The sequence below is a fragment of the Dendrobium catenatum genome, unplaced genomic scaffold (assembly GCF_001605985.2).
Source record: "Dendrobium catenatum unplaced genomic scaffold, ASM160598v2 fragScaff_scaffold_1664, whole genome shotgun sequence".
NCBI classification, from domain to species: domain Eukaryota; kingdom Viridiplantae; phylum Streptophyta; class Magnoliopsida; order Asparagales; family Orchidaceae; genus Dendrobium; species Dendrobium catenatum.
In genome coordinates this window covers 194,947-214,980 of record NW_021320126.1, presented here as the reverse complement: position 1 = coordinate 214,980, position 20,034 = coordinate 194,947, and the positions used below count along the sequence as shown (strand labels likewise).

Genomic DNA, 20,034 nt, shown 5'->3' with positions numbered 1-20,034 from the left:
AAGTGAGTAGTTTGCTGTGCGAAAATCAAAAAGTGAAGGCTAGCTCACCTTAATTTGCTTAGAAAATACATTTGAATGGAAGCAAACATGCCATGAAGAGACATATATTCGCCCATGATATAGAAAAGACCTCTCAAGTGCGCATGAGTAACTGTGCTCAACAGCCTGAGGTAGATTTAAAGTCCTTAGAGCAAAAAAAAAATATAAACAAATATAAATAAGTAGAACTTGCCTCATCTGGAAGAAGATCAAATATGGTTTGTAGAGGGCCCGGCTTTTGGTGAACAACTGTAGGTCCTTGCTCTGCAGACATCCTCCTTCGAGCATCAACTCCAGCGAATCCATTCAAAGTCCTGAAATTCAAGATCTAAAAATCAAACCAAATCCTCATAATGAGATGTGAGATGAAAGCTTTTATAAACCCAAAAAGCAAACTACAAGATCAAGTCTCACCAAAGCAACAAGAAATGGGCCTTTATTACACGATGAAAAACAAAACAAGGCTTTAAAAGGCATAAGATCATGTCCTGTGAGCAGCATCCCCTTGGTTTACTCTCATTAAAGAGAAAACGATCCAAAACAAATAATTTATTTTGAGAAAAAGAATTCTTGTAACCTTCAGGTTAGCAGAAGCAAAAGTGTTGATGGCATGAAATTTTCGATAATGTTAGCATTTCAAATCCATGGCTGCCTTAGGATTCCAAAAATGCTTATCGATGTTGCTTGCAAAATCAACATAATTACGAAGGTTTTTTCAGATCCAAAAACTAAATAAAATTGAGTTAAAAAAACTTAAAAAAAAAAAATTTCAAAAGCCCTTAGATTATAGGCTTATAGCAGATTTATGATGTAGACCATGCATGTCAATGATACAAATCCAACCATACCAAAATTGCACGAATACAAGCACTTAGGGCCCTCAATTGGCTGACCCCCTCCTTGCTCACATGTGCATGTGCATGTACATGCAGGTTGTGCGTATGAAAGATAGTAACAATCTCCTAAACACCAACCAAGCATTCGATCGTGACCACCTATGAATTCCTCTCCTTGGGAGGAGTGTGGATCCGATTTTGATTATTGATAAGGAGCTACCAAAGAAAATTTGAAGATCAAAACTTCACGAAGCCAATATGTGACCTTTATAGGTGACAAAATCCCAAGTTATTCGTGACACTAGATTACTTTGAGAAGGAGAACATTTTGCAACAAAAATGGTGGCCCAAAATTTGATCCCTAAGCTTTTTCAAAATAAATGTAGCTCGCACATACATCCAATTCATGAAACATTAGTGGTGTTGGCTTTCTCTCATCAAAAGAAACAAATCCATTTCATATGTTATCATATTCTAATGATTGTAAAATATGTTCTATGCCTCAAGTATCGTTTCAGGCAATCCAACCGTTGAATTTTTATGCATCAACTATTCTGCACTCATGATGTCTAGAGCTTCAAGTTGGTGCCATCTATCTTTTGATTTTAGACTAGTAGCGAAATATGCCGTTGAACCATCATTGGTTATTAGCTAGTTGATCCCCCAACCCAGTCATGGTTTGGTCAAGTCGATCAATCCATCTTTTAGGGGTGGAATCATCCAATAACACTTTTCAATCAATGAAGAGTATGATCTAGAATGCTAATAATTGATAAGAATAAGGAGTATTCCGGGATATTTTTAAATAAGAACTGAATTAAACCCCACAAATATATAAATAACTCTTAATTATCCTTATTTTTTCTTATTCTAAAAGGGTAGCACTAAAAAAATCATAGAGAATTCTAGAGTTTTTATTCCAAAGCCACCAGAAAACCATCTTGATGTTTCCAGATCCACAAGCAATTGCAGAAAACATCACACAATGTTTGCAACCAACTGACATTTGTAAATTGATGCTAGTCATCCCTCTTCATCATAAATCAATTACTAACCAAAATACTTACTCCCAAAGCCAACCACCAACTGATGTTCTATGACAAATCTCCATTAAGTGAATACAACCTATCACTTTCCATCCATGAACCTATCACTTCACATCCATCAATCGATGTCCACTAACATACTCCTATAGGCTAGCATCCTAGTCATATGACATTCATCTCCTTCTATCCGACAAACATTCATAGACTGATGTTCAACGACCAACATCCTACTCTTGACGCCAATCATCACATCTTTGCCAATGCAAAATATCTGCCGACCTATGTCACCAAACTTCCTAGCTTAGCAGCATTCATCAATGACCTACATCAAACTTCAATCGTCATCCTTCTTCAACATTGTTGACTAAAATCATCGTCCTTCATCAATATCACCAATGTTTAAAATTGTGCAATTGGGTATTGAGGCGCTTTTTGTTCGTGAGGAGAGGCGTAAGACTCAAAGCGTTTTGAGACGTGAGCCTCAAAATCTCATCATGAGGGGGGTCTTTATTTGAGTCATTATTATAACAAATTGATCTCTCCCCTGTCTCATCCTATGTATGCTTTTTCTTCATTTATTTTAATCATCTTCCTCTTTCATAAATATTTTTCATCAACATAAAAATGAGATTAATACTCCAAAATTTTTAAAGGATGTGGTGGTGTGATGCTTTCAAGTGATCCTTGATAGCGGCTATGACAATGATGGCTGCGACTCAGGGGTGCATGAATGTGTGATTTATTTGGGGCTTTACTTTAGGATTTATGTCAGTTTTAAATTAAAAAAATATATAAATTGGTGAGGCGTAAGCCTTGCGCCAATGAGGCGATGTATGCCTCAAGGCGGGGGCTTCAACCAAGCTGAGGCGCAAGCCTCATAAAATAAACTCAAGGCGTAAGCCATGAGACATTTTTCATTGAAATTGTGTTGAGGCAAGCCTCATATTGTGCAATTTTAAACAATGAATATCACCACCTCTTACAATTACTCTAAGAGACAATCTTCAACTAAGTTTTTATGTTTTATTTTTACCAAACTAGTCATGGGGAAGGTTGAGTTTTTGTATACTCAAATAAAGACTAGTAGATCCATTTCGACTAGGCAAGGCCCAATGGTTTCTCCTGTCTAGGTTTTTCATATAAAAATTTTCAAAGCTCTCTGAACCTACAGAACTTTAAATCTATTTATTTATTTCAAAGCAAGATCTTCGTGCAACCTAAAGATAACACTCATTTCTATCACCATAAAATTTCTAACACGCAACAATTGGCCTCATCTGTGCAAACTGCAAAGCAACCTCCAGCCTTCTACTGCCTCACCAATAATTGATTCATCTCTAACAACAAGCGAGCAAAATCACCATAAAACTAGAGCGTCTCATTGTAATTCTCGTTAATCTTAAGATCATTTTACAAACTAGGCAACCACTGATCCAACAATTACTTTGCCTCTTCCCAAGAGGCAAAATCATTCCAACGAAGCAACTTCAAGATTATCTCCAAAGGATTATAATCTCCTTCTATATAAGCTGATGTTCGTTAACTAACATCTTGCTCCTGATGCCAATTGTCACCTCTTCGTCAATATGAAACATCTGCCAACCAATGTCACCCAACGTCCTAGTTGAACAATCTTTGTCGGTGACCTACACCAAACTTCAGTTGTGATCCTACTTCATCAACATCACCATCTCCCACAATTACTTTAAGAGACAATCTTCAACTGAATTTTTATGTTGCATTCCACCACACCAATTATGGGGCAGGTTGAGCCTTTGTATACTCCAATCCACACTAGTAGATCCATTCTAATTGGGTAAGACATCATGATTTTTTCATCTAGGTTTTCACATAAAAAATTTCAAGCTTATCTAGACCTGCATAACTTTAACTCTATTTACTAAGTAAGAGTGAGATCTCTATGCAAGCTAAAGAGATAACTCTCAATATCTATCACCATAAATTTTCTAGCACACAAAAATTGGCCTCATCTGCGGGAAGCAACCTCCAGCCTCCCCTATTGCCTCACCAATAATTAATTCATCTCCAATAACAAGCATGCAAAATGAACACTAGAGCATCTCACTATAATTCTCGTAAATTGAAAGATCACTTTACAAAATATACAACTACTAATCCAACTATTACTTTGCCTCTTCCCAACAGGAAAAATCATTCAAAAGGCAACTTAAGGATCATCTCTCACGGGTGCATCAAATGGAAGAATCCGAAAAGAAAATTATGTGTCTCCTTTGTTACTCACCAGACACATTTCAATGCGGTCCTGCTTGAACACTTCTTTCTCAGGACCAACTCCATATCAGAGGACATCAATATGAAAGCACCAAAGTAAAGACAATCCCTCTACTTGCACTGTCGTTGAACAATGATCTCAATGATGTAGGTAGTACAAACCATCCATTAGTTGTGAATCAATCTACTAGCAATCTAACCAAGTTTATAATAAATCCGCCGTTTGCTCACATCAATAACGTCTAGCGCAATGTACACCATGACGAGTGTTGGTGCAAGAAGAATAATGCTCGGAGGCAAGGTGTTATCGCTCTGCATAGTGATTTTCATGATTTTACCTTTATCAAAGCAATTTTCCATCTTTTATTCCATCAAAGTTCATTTTTTGTGGGATCTCTACACATACAAAGAAGCATCTCCAAAAAACTATCAATGTGTGGCAAGCATATAAGATGCCACAATTTTTTTAAGATGAAAAATTAGCATAAGACAAATTTTTTTTTTTTTTTTTGGTTTGAGAAATTTTCTACCCACCTAAACGAAAACACAAGAAAAAAATTTATCCAGAAATAGTATCAAACATTCCCAACAAATCACAAAAAAATTCAGAATTTTCAACCACAAGTACATTCATAAAAAATCATAAAATATAGAAACATTATAGATTTAGCCAGAAAATTTCAATAATAAAAAATCTCCCAAGAATAAAATCGACAAAGTTTCACATCGAAAAAATTTGGACAAGAAAGACAAAAAGAGACTGCAATGAAAAAGTCTATAAAAAGTATTCTGATTTGCATGTAGTTTGTTGGGGAAATTTTGGAGATTAAATCTTCTAAAAGCCATTATAACTTTTAAAGGAGATGAAATCACAAGCAGTTTGTGACGTTGGATTGCTCCCAAGGAGAACAGTTCCCAAAAAAATATGAGTTCCATCACAATTTTTCATTATCCCAAAATTTAATCCCTACACTTCCTCCTAGTTAGTGTGGCTCAAACTGGAATCCAATTCGTGAACAATCAAAAGCATCGGTTTGTTCTCATCGAGAAAAACAAATAGAAACAAGTGTGTGCCTAATCATTTTGTTCTCTAGTGATGATAAAGTACAAGATACACGACAATTTTTATTCTAGATGAGCCGACTGTCAATTTTGTTATACAATTCTATTGGGCATATAACAACAAGAGCTTTAAGATGGTTTCCTTAATTTTCCAATCAAGGACTAGGTCATTAGACAACTATAGTCAATTGCTAGCATGTCGCCTTCCCGAACAGCGGTTCAAGCCTAAGAACGAATTGATGTAATGGATTTATTGTTGATAAGAAATAGACGAATGTTCTAGGATAATTCCAAATATATGATGAATTATGACCTAGAAATCTACATAAATCCATAATTATCATTTTTTTTCCACATTTGAATTAGTGTTAAAAATGGTAGAGAAATCTAGAGTTTTTAGTACTTACGAACCACCAAATGACCACCGCAATGTTCCCAAATCCAATAGAAGTCGGACAATCAACATCGCTTGGCATTTGCAATTAATCGATGTTTGTCAATCAACATTTACACCCAATCCATCTATTGCTCTTCATTTTCAATAGACATTTGTTGACCGGCATCCGGTGATCTAAAAAGTACAAACTACTCTCAATGGCAACTTTCACCTTTTATTATCAATCCATGTTCGCTAACCAACATTTGTCAATTACTTGGCATCCTAATCAAAGTGATATTTATCACTTTCTATTCATCATCCCATATTCCATGGATATCGTCCATCAACTAGCATCCTACTCATGGTTTACAAAAACTCACGCCAAGCGCTTTTGACAGTATAGGATTTTAGGTGCAATTTTCAAAATGTATATTAAAATGCAAATAAGACACCACCCAAATAAAGAACTTTCAATTAAGCCTAATTGGTAGGTGCTAAATAAATAAATAATAGTAACAACAATTTGGATTTCTGATTTAGAGAAATTTATCATCATTAGTTTAAAGCGAATGTTACGAGAAAATAATGTCCGAATCTGATAAACATCGCATAGTTTCGTTGTCATGTGTTTTCATGGATTATCTATTTAGTAAGAGAAGATAGTCAAGCCAACCTAACCAAAAGATTCTACTTAGCAGGAATGGGCTGCATCATTTAGGTAGACCTTGTAAAACTTAAGTAGATGCTTGTCTAAAGGGACAATTTTGAGTAGAACTTAGCAAACAAAGTGCTTTGTGCTTTATCAAATGCACCTTATGATTTACACCTAACGAGGGATGAGACATTGGGAACCATCTAAGCTTTGACAATGAGCATAACTAAATGGTGCTATTTTGCAAGGAAACCACCTTGCCAAAGAGCCCCGATTATAACTATTATCTAGTGTTATCATTTGGCAACAAAATTAATAGGTTAAAAGACACTTATCATGTCCTTACTGGCATGAGATATTTTGAGAGTGGTCATAACAATAGGCTCAATACAGCATTAGCTCTTTGTGAATTGAGGTTATCTTAAATTTGTCAACCTCATAAAACTACGGCAGAAGATTAATTAATGTTTGTTTTTTAGTGATGGGATGATAGAACTCAATTTAAATAATAATTTTATTTTATATTTTCCTTTTAATTCCATATTTTTATTGATGTCTAAGCTCAAAATGATATACTTTTAAAATTCAATGGCATTATGATAATAAGGTTTTCCTACGGTTGAAATTTTCTACAAAATGGCAATTAAAAAAAAAAAGAATTGTCTAAAAAACACATGTATTTGAAATTGAGAGCATGATCTTTTAAAATAGATCGCTCCAATTATGATATTGATAGGAAATACTTGATTTCAAGTATTCACTAATCGCTTTAGCAACAAATCACGAAGCAAACTGCTGTCCACAGCAGGAAATCAGTGAAAAACAGTGGAAAAAGAGGGAAAAACTGTAGAAGATGAGGAGAAAAGACTTGTATTTCACTAGAAGACAATGAAAATAGCAAAGATACAATTTGTTCTTCAATTCGAGAGGAAGAACGTACTCTCCAAAGTCTCCGGCGAAGCCAAGAGCCAAAAGCAAAACCTAGATCTCAAAGAGAAAACTCAAATTCAAGATGCCCCCTAATTTTCCCCCCCAACTCCTAATTATACAGAATTAATCATAAGGATCGATATCGCGCTGCATGCCGAGATCCTCGAATAAATATTTAAAATTATCAATGCAAATATTCTCTTGAGGAAGATACAATGAATTCTTTTCAAAGTATATACAGGTGATCTTCAAAAAGTTCAAGACTCCATCTTCTCCAACGTACCAAGATTCAAAAGTCAGGAAATAGACTTTTGTAACTACACAATCCAACAAATTGAGTCAGAAAAGCTTAAAGTCTTTTAACAGCCTAGAGCTTAAGGTTTGAATGGGTGTAAAATGACGGATCCAACAAGCCCAAATATGGTCGGATCGCTGGCAGCTCTGTCTACTCAATACGCCATAAGAACGGCCGTAGAAGCGGAACCCCCATTTTGTCAACCCGTCAGTAGGGACTGTAGGAATAACGAAGGCCAATTTAACTCAACAAGTTCAAGTGGTTGTAATCTACTAAATTCTCCTAATTGACTGGAGAATCAAAATTCCAGTGGGAAGAAGGAAGTGTCGCGAGCAACTACCAAATGTTCGTACGCTCCAAAATCTAAAACCACAAAGGATGACTCAATATCTGCCAACTTCAGTAAAATCAGTATTAAGGAGTGCAATTCCCATAGCTCAAGTCTGAAGTCTGAATGGGTGTAAGAGGTCGGATCCAACAAGCCCAAATATGTCCGGATCGCTGACAGCTCCATCTACTCAACAATTCATAAGAAACGCCACAGTAGAGGAACCCCCATCTCAGCAACCAGAGGACGAAGAGCTATCAAATCCTAACTCTCCCGATCTGATGAACTCAAGTGACTCAGATCAAAGTCTCCTCAAGTGGTTAAGGATCAAGATACTACATACGTTCGGTACTATCAACTGAATCCAAAACCTGCAAATTCTTTAACAAATCCGTAAAGCACAAAGCGATGATCGAATGAACTTTTCTTCAATAAGTCCGTCAAAGCACAAAGCAAGGGATCGAAGAAAAATATCCTAAAGTTCACACAAAGCTTATGGCTGAACTAAGAGGATTCTGTCGTCAACAAGTCCATATGCACAAAGCTCTGGACCGATGACTTCTCGCCACAAACCTAATATAAACCTAAAGGGTTTAGGTCACGGGCATTTACCCCTTCATCAAGCCCGCCAAAGCTAAAAGCAAAGGGAAGAAGGCATACAAATCTTCTAACAAGTCAGTAAAGACAAATCAGACAACCCTCCACTAAGTCCGCAGCACAAAGCACAGGGCAGAATGAATCAAAATCTCAGGGCTCCAGCCAAAGTTGCAGAATGAGCACCCTGGATGATATCTACAAATGTCCCAAAGGACGGGGGCATTTTAAATATTTATTTGGGTCGACATTACGCTGCATGCCGAAATCCCCAAATGAATATTTAAAATTCCATCAAGATACAACAAGATGATAGAAGAATCTTGAGCATATGTTATCCACTAGCATCAATCTACGAACACAAGATATCAATCATCTATGGATACATTCAAAGAGCAATGGATAAAGAGAGCTAATGTGACATCCAAATAAATTTTGGAGATCCACTAAAAGAAAATCTTAGTGTGACATTCAAATAAACTTTTGGAGATCCACTAAATGGAAACACTAGTGTGATATCTAGAACAAATATCTAGAGATCCACAGGGTCAATAAATTTACAACAAACATGGTCCGCTTTAGGCGCGCACCATATTTGTTGGGGGGCATTTGTTGACCCTAATACTAGTGTCGGTGTCAAGTTGACCGCGCAAAGTGAGTTTCAAAAGCGAAAGAGCTCAAAATCGCGTAAAAACTCACTCGACGCGTGTCGACCGAAAACCCAAAATCGTCGAAATGACCTCCGTTCGCGAAACGGACAGCGCTGATGCGTCCGGAGCAACGGAAACAGTTAAGATTGACACCCATATTGGTAGGGGTCGCTGGTCGGCGAAAAATTAAATTTTGGGCACGCAAATCGAGACGACGACGTGTGCGAGCGACGACTTAGAGAAAAACTTGATGCTAGATTTAAAAAAAAAATTTGTGCAATATAATTAAAATATTTTTAGAAAAGAGGGAGAGAAAGAGAGTTTTTCTTTTTTAAGTTTTTTTTTTCTTAAATAAAAAAAATTCCAAAAATGCCCTAAATACCCACTTAACCTCACAACTCCTCCCTCCACTCATTCTCACGACCAAAGTCACGCTCCAAGCCGCCCCTCACACCTCTTTCACGACTCCAAGCCGCCTCCCTCTCATCTCTTGCGATTCTCCAAGCCACCGGCCTCCATCTCCCTCCAACCAAGGTCTCCCACCGTCGCCGCCGTCCGTCGTCGCCGCCTCGATTACTGCACACCCAAGAACTTGAATTGGAATGGAGCATACAAAGCCAAACCTTGGATCGATGAATGAACAATCATGATCTAAGCGAATCCTAATCGTTCTAATAGACATAAATGAGCACAAAGCTTGTGATGACCAAGGGACTCTAAATGCAACCATATAAGGAAGAGGCGTATGATGAATAAAGCTTTAGCCCATTAAAAAGAAGGTCGTAGCACTAATTAGAGGTGATGCATAGTCTAACTACAAACAAATGAACAGATACTGCAAATCATTCAAGGCTGATAATTTTGAAATTTGTACCAATCACGTAAGCAAGTGTGCAAGAATTCGTGGTAGGAGAAGAACTCCGCATACAAGCTGTTCATAAGAAATGATGTAAAGCTTTCAAATGAATGTCAATAAACAAAATTATTGTGCAAACCACAAGCTACTCTCAGAAATGACATAAGGCTTGCAAACATCAACACAATTCATCTACAATCGATAAGATCGAAGAAAATGAACTTCATGCAAGCAAACACAACTCAAAGTGAATGCAAGGATTTGTGGTAGAAGGATTAGTTTGACTAAACAGATTTGCAAAAAAGGATAAGCACGAAGGAATTTGATGGCGTCCTTATCACCAATAACAATCCAACTCCAAGAAGATACATCTAAGGAAAATGTCAAATGCAAATGAACATGCAAGAATCTCTAGTGAATTAAGAACCCCAAGAACAATGCGCTTATAAGTAAAGGTCAGAGTGAAAAATGTGATGACAAGCTCGCAAGCAATGGTACAAGATCTACAATCATTTACCCTTTACATATAATGAGATTTGACATGCAATGAATGTAACGGTTTGATGAATTCAATGAGTTTGGAGTGAATGAAGTATATGTACAATCAATAGTGTTCAACACCAAGCAAGCATTTTAGCTCGACTGCAAATAATAATTCTTCATGAGGCAAGCTTACTAGTACATGTGGAAGTCCATACGAGCCACTACAGAAGACTCCTTATTTATACAACATTCCACTCAAATTAATGAACTGTTCATGAATGATAACAAGAGTCATACAACTAGTGAGGATTTAAAATCCATCATATACACAATACCTTGTAAGTAGGCAGAAGCAAAGGATGTATAAAAAATACAAGCTCCTACGAGATAAAAAGCAGGAGATTCGTTAGTGCACTACAATGCCCCTACAGAAAATAACTAGTGCACGACAGTCTACCTGTACAAAGCAGCAAACAATTCAATCTACAAGCTGCTACAACCCGCCACCAGATCTGCAACACAAATACAAGCAGACAGAAGGCGTCTACAAGCTGCAATGCCCTGCCACCGGATCTGCAACACAAATACAAGCAGACAGAAGGAATCTACAATCCACAATGCAACGCCACCGGATCCGCAACTTCTATACAAGCGGACAGAAGGCGTTTCACGAATATTCCAAAATACCCTCGCACATACACTGTAGTTTGTACACACTTAGGTACACTAAAAGAGGGTATACAATCAACACCTGCATGGGCCCCAGCGAGCGTGTTATTGGTACACACGTGACGTCCAGGGATGCTGCGCGGGTTGATAAATGAATTCAAGTTCGAACCCGATCCTTTTATACGGATCAAGATCAATAGGAGTTGACAGGGTTAGAACCTCCAAACAAATACACAGTTGTGGGGACAGGTGTATTTATTTTAATACATTCATATTAGACCTTCAAAGCCTATAATCAAGAGAATTCACTAATAAAAAGAAAAAGCCTACGAAACTCGATCCTCCTCAGCAAGCTAAATAGGAGCAAACAGGGTTTGAACCATTGGATAAATATGCGATCACGAATTTGACCGGAATATTTATTTCATACATTCATATCAGGCTTTTAAGGCTTTCAACAAAGAAAATTCACAAACAAAAACACAAAGCCTACGAGGAACCCGATCCTCAGTCAATAGCTTGGCTGAGTTGACAAAGTTTAGTTCATAAGAGAAATGACCTCACACCTCGATGATGGTCGTGTTGATTGCTTATCTCAACCGGAGGGGCTCACAAATATATTCCAAATGCCTCCCAAAAGTCCAAAAATCCAAAATTTACAAATTCAATCCCAAATTTCAGATATTTAAAAAAAAATTGAAATAAACAATCAATCACTTAAAGCAAAATCCATCCACGCTCCGCAACAGTTTGTCGGGGTGGACAAATCAAAATTTACTTCAGCTCACAAAAAAGCTAAATGCCTAGTCGAAAATATCACTAGGATCCATTTTCAAACAATCTCCTGCCAATAAGGACGTGGTACGTGTCCTCTAACCGGCGATTTTGCCGCTAAATGGCAGTGCAGGATAAATGGTTATGACTACCCGGGGCCCTCTGAACCGCGTGGCTTTGCCGCCAAATGGCACAACGATATATCGGTTATGGCTAGAGTCAATGCGTTCCTTATTGGCATCAAATCCTTGAGATAAGAATCAATAGGATATGATCGATAGGGCACAAAGCCCTCTGTTAGCTAAGGTGGATTCAAATTTGTCCCCTTAGGCAAACATCAACCCAGGTCTACAAGGTCCCCTTGGACAAAGCAACCCATGGCTGCCGACAAGGATCCTTCTGTCAGGTTGGGTCGACTACCTCCTCTGACTAAGTAAACCAGGCGTTAAAACTCCCTCGCCGAATAAAAAGAAGAGCGAGCGGAGGTCGGGGCCGAATTTTCGGAGCCCACAGATTTATGGCGACTCCGCTGGAGATTGGTTTCTCTTTCCATCTTTGGCTAGTCGTATATTTAAGCTATAGTAGCAGCAAAATTTGATGAGTTAAGATTTAAATGTCATGAATAAAATATCTTTTTAATTGAACTCATTAAAATTTCTCTAAAAAGTATTTTGAAATTATATGGATTATCCATTTATCATTTCGTTCTGTCGAGTCCCTGCGCTTTGAAAGTACGGGGGAATATATCAGATCTTGATTACTAATCCCCATCTTTTATTTTGTGCAGAATGGACCTCCAGAACACTCCTTTCACCGTCCAACTAGGAAGTGGTGCCAACATCCAACTAACAAATGTTATCATTAACACGGGAAACTCTGGAGCCACCATTCGATTTGGTGGGCTACAATTCTCCGCAGCTACTGCAAGCGCTGCTGCCATTCCAGAATACGGCATTAACACTAAGAAGCCTGCCAGGAGGCCTCATGCTGCTGATGTTGCTGCTCGTCGCGTGCATCCACCGCCACAGCGACCACAACCATCCCAAGTTGTTAATGCTAATGAGTTCCCTCAGAAGAGGGTCTCAGTATTCAAAAGGCTATCAAATTCTGAAACCCCGACAACAAGAAGGGTCATGGCCGGGAAACAAATTTCTATGATTCTTGCTGCTACCATCACTCTGCCGACTTGGATATCTATGCCTGAAAGGAATGATGCTGAGGTCTCCTCATCTGGAGGAAGACCATCAAGAAGGCAAAGGAGAAGGATGAACGTGAGCTGCGAGCTCAACAGTTGCTACAACTCCACCCATCCACACTGTTGGCTCAAGAACCAGAAGCGAGTGTTCCTACCAAGAATAAGTTTAAAAATTTGAAATGGGTAAAACGAAACAGCTCTACTGGTGAACTTAAACAATTGTTTTGGGAGCAACAACCCAAACCCTTGTTCCTCAAAAGAAGAAAGAGCCCGAGACTTTGTCCGCTAAAGTGCACAGAGTCCTAAAAACGGTAAAAGAAAAGGGGTTGATGAAAAAGAAATACCAAAGGCCAGTGGTGATTGAGGCCAGAAGATCTCCACCAAGAGAGTCGCCACCTTTGGTGACTCGAGGAAAATTTAAGTCAACTTCGCAGGAAGCACATCAGGGTGTGACACTTGGACCACGTGTCCAAGAATCCGCTGTCGAAAGGGCCCAACGAAAAGGCAAACAAGTTTGGAGGTCAAGACCGTATGAAAGAAGAGCACTTGACAAACAAACAAGTACGGGCGTGACATCTGGTGTAGCCTCCCAGAGATCCGCCCCCATTAATAGAAGTCATAAAAAATGGGTCCCTAAGAAGGTCCCAATTGATCATTCCTTTGATGGTCGACACCCTGGAGAATCCTCCAGGGGATCCCATCATCAGCCAACTGCGTCATCCCAAGAAGAAACTAACTTCGATCGCAGCCCGCGGATCGAAGAGTTTTTTATGCTAAGTAATGAACCAGAGATACAGTGGAGACGCCGCTCAGAGATCCGTATACAAGAAGATGACGATGAAAACGACGAAGGGACCATAAGAGTTGAAGTGGTCTATATGGTGGAACATGATGATGAGCGACCACTTTTGCGGGTATACCAGCGACAATATGGGGACACTGCCGGTAGAGATGTCGACTCCTCGGAGAATGAAGAAGAGGAATTCAAAGAGAATCCTTTGTTCCCTGATGCTACCACACTAGAAGAAGCACAAAGGCAGATGCACCATCAGATGAAGGCGAAGGATAAAGAAATTGCTCAGTTATATACCAAAATGACTGAGATGATGACGCAACTGACTATGATGATGCAGATGATGCAGAGAAATATCACTGCTAATCCTACACCTGCTCAGCAAACTAATCATCAGGCAACAAGTAGTGGTATTGCTAATCCGCCAGCTAATCCTGTACCACAAGTGTCAGGAGTACGAGGTTCACATGAAGGAGGAATTGAGAATGATCGTTTAGTTCGCCAACCTACTCCTCAAAATGTGACAAGAACATCCGAGCCTGTGACAGTGGCACAGTTGGAGATAATTATCAATGAGAAGATTAAAGCTATTATAGCTTTGGATCAAGCAGAAAAATTAATGAGCAAAGGCCGTCCGTATCCTGCTGAATTTGACCAGGTGTCGTACTCAAAGGGGTATTCTGTCCCGAAGTTTAACACATTCAATGGTAATAGTAACCCCAAACAACATTTGGCTCAGTTTAAAGCCACATGTGATAATACATGAGGTGTTGACGCTCTGCTCTTCAGACAATTTGTCAATAGTTTAACCTCGACTGAATTCGAATGGTATGCTGAATTGCCGAATGACTCTGTAAGAACATTTGCAGAGTTAGAAGTCATGTTCGTGAAGAGGTTCGCCAGCGCGACCGAAAAAATAACAATCGCTGATCTCGCCTTAGATAAACGGAGGAGAGACGAGTCAGTGACAAAATATATAACTCGTTGGCGCAATTTGAGCATGAAATGTGAGTAACAATTAGAAGAAGAACATGCCGTGCAATTGTTAATGGGAAACATTGATGATACGATGCAACCATTCTTATGTATGGCCACCATCACCACATTTCAGGACTTGCTGGACAGAGTGGCGAAGTTCAAAAAACTGAACTTATCAAAATCAGAAAACCACTCTGATAAGCTCAAGAAGGCTAAAGCCTCGGGTGCTAGAAGGGGTGAGGGCGACTCTACATTTTTCTCTAGAGCTGATAAGGGAAAACAAGTGGCTTACAATGTAGATAAAAGCAAGCAACCGATACAGTATGAAGATAAGCTGAAACAAGTCTATAACCCTAAACCCCAACCGAAGCTGACACTTAGGGGAAATGACAAGCCACGAATGTTTCAGAGTGGAGGAGAACGCCCGAGGCAAATAACGGGAACTGTTGATCGAGCATTCCCATCCCTCAAGGAAAGAATGAATAAAGAATATTCATTTAAGAGGGAGAGTGTTGCCAAGTTATTTCGACAAGCATTAAAAGCAGGCCTAGAACTGCCGAAGTGCAAGAAGCCCGAAGAATCGAAACATACTGGCGACCCGAATTATTGCACATACCACCGAGTACATATTCATCATATTGAAGATTGCTACATCTTTAAGGATTGGTTGGAAAGAAAATATCAAAAGGGGGAAGTCACATTGTCGGACAATGTGTTGGCACACCCCAGAAAATAGTCGATTCGGGTGGTTACGTCCTCTTCCGTACCCCCGACTAAAAAAAAAAAAGAAACAAAAAAAGAATCAGCCCAAGAAGGGAAGTGGGAGACTGCGGTCTACAAGAAGACTATAAAAATGTTAAAACAACTCAAAGGAGTTCCAGGTGTGAAGTAGAAATCTCTTACCCACCCGATGCTGGATTTGAAAGGGATGCCTGTGGCACGAGATTAACTTCCAAACAACATCCCAACCAAGCCGGTTATTTAAAATCCGAAAATGTACAATCTTCCAAAAGAAGGACCAAACTAAAGAAGCCTAAGGAGAAGAAAACAACAACTCAAAAGGATTATCGACAGTTTGGATGAATATTACCAAACTATTAGACGTCCCATCAAGCTCAATGATTTTATGTCAGAGCTTAAAGTGGCTGAAGCAGAAGAGGCGGGTGAAGATTCTCTTCCTGTGGAAACTTGTCGGGTCATTTCGATAACACCAGTGACTCCAACAAAAGAAAATTACGTCGAAGAAGCAACTTCTGAAACTTGTCTTGTGGCATCATCAATGGACTATAGTTCGGAAGAAGATCTATTTTTTCCAAATGAGAATGAGTTCGAGCAAGATATAGCATCGCAAATGGGGCATGTGAGATTGGAGGGTGATTCTGAACTAGAAAATGAGTCTTTGGATGCTATGATGGCTGACTCTGAGGAAGACGCTCCATCAAATGAGCCTGTGCCAGATGAAATAGCACAAGTGCAATTAAGAAGCGGTAAGATGTTGCCAACTCCGCTAAAGAAGCAAATCTCTAATAAAGATAAGGGGAGGGAGATAGTTGTCAATGAAGGTATCATCCCCAAGGACTCTAAGAAGGAAGACACTCTAGTCAACGGGATAGATTATAATATATTGTCTCACCTGAAAAAATCCCGGCACAGCTTAGCATATACGTTGCTCTGATAATGTCTAAGGACCTTCGGGAGACTTTGATTCAGGCTCTCAAAGACCCCGAAATGTATGAGGCATATTTTGCTGAATGTAACATGACGGAAGTCCTGCAAGCCCGTAACGAGCCGTTCATCACCTTCTCCGAAGAAAACATGATGCTTGGGACGGCAGATCATAACAGTCCTCTGTACGTTACTGCAGAGAGCGACGAAATGATAATCAGCCGAATTCTGATCGACCCTGGGTCCTCCATTAACCTTATAAGCTTGAAAGCCCCGAGATCGTTATGCCTCGACGAGCAACATCTCCGGTCGGATAAGCTAATGGTGCATGGTTTCAATGAGAAAGGGCAGAAGACCTAGGATCATTCATGCTCTCCCTAACATTTGGGGAGCTTCATACAGAAGCCAAATTTTATGTGATTGATGCAGATACTTCATTCAAGGCAATCCTGGGTCGCCCTTGGTTGCATGAGTATGGCATTGTCCCATCAACACTACATCAGTGCATGAAGTACCTTAAGGATGGAGAAGAGTTCAGGATCTCTGGTGACATACAACCCTTTGTAGTGCACGAATCAACAATCTATGAAGATGCCAAGTATTTCATTCCAAAGAAGCTGAAGCCATCGAGTTCTCTTGAGGTCCAGTTGTCGAGTACTAAAATTGCAAAGCGACCAAAACAAGAAGGTGAAAAGAAGCAGGTTGGGAGAAAGAAGGCAATGCCAACCCTATCCAAAGCAGCGATCGCTACTAAAGAAAGAAAACATGTACCTCACCTAGGGAGTGATACAGATGAAGATGAGGTCACCCCTACAAAATCTTGGAAGGCATGTAAGTCAATTGCCAAAGGGAAGAAGAAGGCTGAATACTCAGATTCTGACTATGATTATGAGTCTACCTACACGAGTAATGTGCAGTGTGTATTCTCAAGAAGAATAGGTAACCTGTCAATCTCAGACAGCGTATTCGTAGTCACGCGCATTCCCATGTAACATTTCAAGGAAATTACTCCCCGAGAGGTGCATAATATTGAAGAACTTGTAACATTCTATGTGTCACCTCACAGAAAAAGGTGGGTGGGCCAGGAAGTTTATTCTATAAAGGTGGAGAGCGCGAAGAAAAAGCAAATCGCGACTGGTTTTGTAGGCTCATTGATTCTGGAAAGCTAATACCTACGAGAATTCCTAGGTTTAATACCAAAAATATTCGGAAAATGTTACAAAAGCAAATCAATATTCCTACCTCCAAAAAACAACTTCTCCTTTGCCTGAGCGTTTGGTACGGAAGACATCCACGTCCATTACGAAAGAAAGATATTGTTGTAAGGAGAGATCTCGGATTCATCGTGCAAAAATATCCCAAAAGAAGACTTGCCAAGCGATCACATGCGGGGAAATCAAATTAGATGATAGCGACGATGAGGAAATATATGACGTTGATACTTATGATGATCAGCCCGTAAAGGCCAAGACTGCACCTGAAGAATTAGAAGATGGTGGACAGACGGCTACTATAGATGAGCTAAAAGAAGTCAACTTGGGGACTGAAGAAGACCCTCGTCCAACCTTCATTAGCTCCCTTTTATTAGAAGACTAAGCGAAAGAAATGAAAGAGCTTCTCTGTGAATTCAGGGACTGCTTTGCCTAAACATATGCCGAGATGCCCGGCTTATCCCCTGATGTGGCAGTTCACAGGTTAGCAATTAAGCACGATGCAGTGCCTGTAAAGCAAGCTCCAAGGAGAATGAGATTGGAGATCGAAAAACAGGTGATTGCAGAGACAACGAAGCTTATAGAAGCGGGCTTTATCCACGAAGAAAAATATGCTGATTGGATTGCCAACATTGTCCCTGTCAAGAAGAAGAACGGTCAGATTCGTATCTGTATCGATTTTCGGGACCTCAATAAGGCGTGCCCAAAAGATGACTTTCCACTCCCTGTATCAGAACTATTAGTGGATAACACGTCCAACTATGACATGTTCTCATTTATGGACGGTTCGTCGGGTTACAACCAAATTAAGATGGCGACTGGAGATGAAAAACACACATCATTTAGAACGCCCATTGGTATTTTCTGTTACACAGTTATGCCCTTTCGCCTTAAGAACGCTGGTAAGAACGCTGGTGCCACTTATCAACGAGCAATGACATGTATATTTGATGAGTTAATACATCAAAAGGTCGAGTGATATGTGGACGACCTTGTTGTCAAGAGCATAGACCGAAGAGACCACTTGGATGACTTAAGAATTGTATTTGAAAGGATCGGGAAGTATGATCTGAAGATGAATCCTCTTAAGTGTGCTTTTGGGGTCTCTTCCGGCAAATTTTTGGGGTACATTGTTCGACACCGAGGCATCGAGGTCGACCCCAATAAGATCAAGGCGATTATGGAGATGCCACCTCCCAGAAACCTTCGACAACTCCGCTCCTTGCAGGACAACTAGCTTTCATTCGACGATTCATATCGAATATGTCTGGTAGGTGCCAGCCATTTTCAAAGTTGATGAGAAAAGATGTCCGCTTTAAATGGGATAATGAATGCCAAGAAGCATTTGATAGTATCAAGAGATACTTATTGAACCCTCCTATTCTTGCGGCACCAATTCCGGGGAAGCCTCTTATACTGTATACGGCGGCATTAGAAGAGTCACTCGAAGCACTATTAGCCCAACATAATGAAGGCAAGGAAAATGCGTTATACTACATCAGTCGGAGATTGATTGGAGCAGAAATCCGCTATTCCCCAATTGAGAAGCATTGTTTGACATTGATCTTTGCAGTTCATAAGCTCCGCCACTACATGCTTTCTCACAAGATTACCTTGATATCAAAGATCGATCCGCTTAAGTTCTTAATGACAAGACCAGTGTTGACAGGTCGTTTAGCCAGGTGGGCAGTGATATTACTACAGTTTGATATCACGTACATGCCACAGAAGGCGGTAAAGAGACAAGCTTTGGCATATTTCCTCGCTGCACATCCAATCCCATCAGACTCTCCACTCAACGATGATTTGCCTGATGAGCAAATCATGCAGATCGAAGAAAATAAAAAATCATTTTCGGAGATGCATTTTGACGGGGCATCATCGATTAAGCCTGCCCGACCTCCAAATATTGCAAGGGCTCGAACCGGCATCAGTCTCATTTTTGTAGCTCCCGGGGGAGATATAATGAGATTTTCATTCAGTTTGACTGAACCTCGGACCAACAATGAAGCCGAATACGAAGCTCTAATAGCAGGGCTGGAGATTGCAATAAATATCAAAATTCAAAATCTTCAAATCTTCGGCGACTCTCAACTTGTGATAAATCAAGTCTTGGGCATTTACAAGATTTGTAAGGTTGAGCTGGCTCATTATCACCGACGGACCCTTGAGCTCCTGAAACAGGTTTCAGGTTCCCCGAGGACAAAATGTCAAAGCAGATTGCTTGGACAAATTGGCCAAGGAAATGGCGAATACCAACGAGGAGAGACCTATATATATCGGAGTTTATAACCGTCGGGTGTTGGAACCCGCCCTGTTGCAATTCCCGCGGGCAGAAGAAGTATC

The 20,034-nt window shown here is 39.8% G+C and overlaps 1 protein-coding gene across 1 annotated transcript in view; it reads right to left on the bottom strand.

Annotated features, from left to right (window-relative positions):
- The window catches only part of LOC110091815 (BAG-associated GRAM protein 1), a 39,378-nt gene that overhangs the window by 12,192 nt on the left and 7,152 nt on the right, over positions 1-20,034 (bottom strand). The window contains exons 4-5 of the mRNA XM_020816064.2: positions 233-353; positions 49-165 (exon numbers count right to left, since the gene is read on the bottom strand). Of these exons, the coding sequence (XP_020671723.1) occupies positions 49-165; positions 233-353 (238 nt within the window). The remainder of the gene's footprint in view (positions 1-48; positions 166-232; positions 354-20,034) is intronic.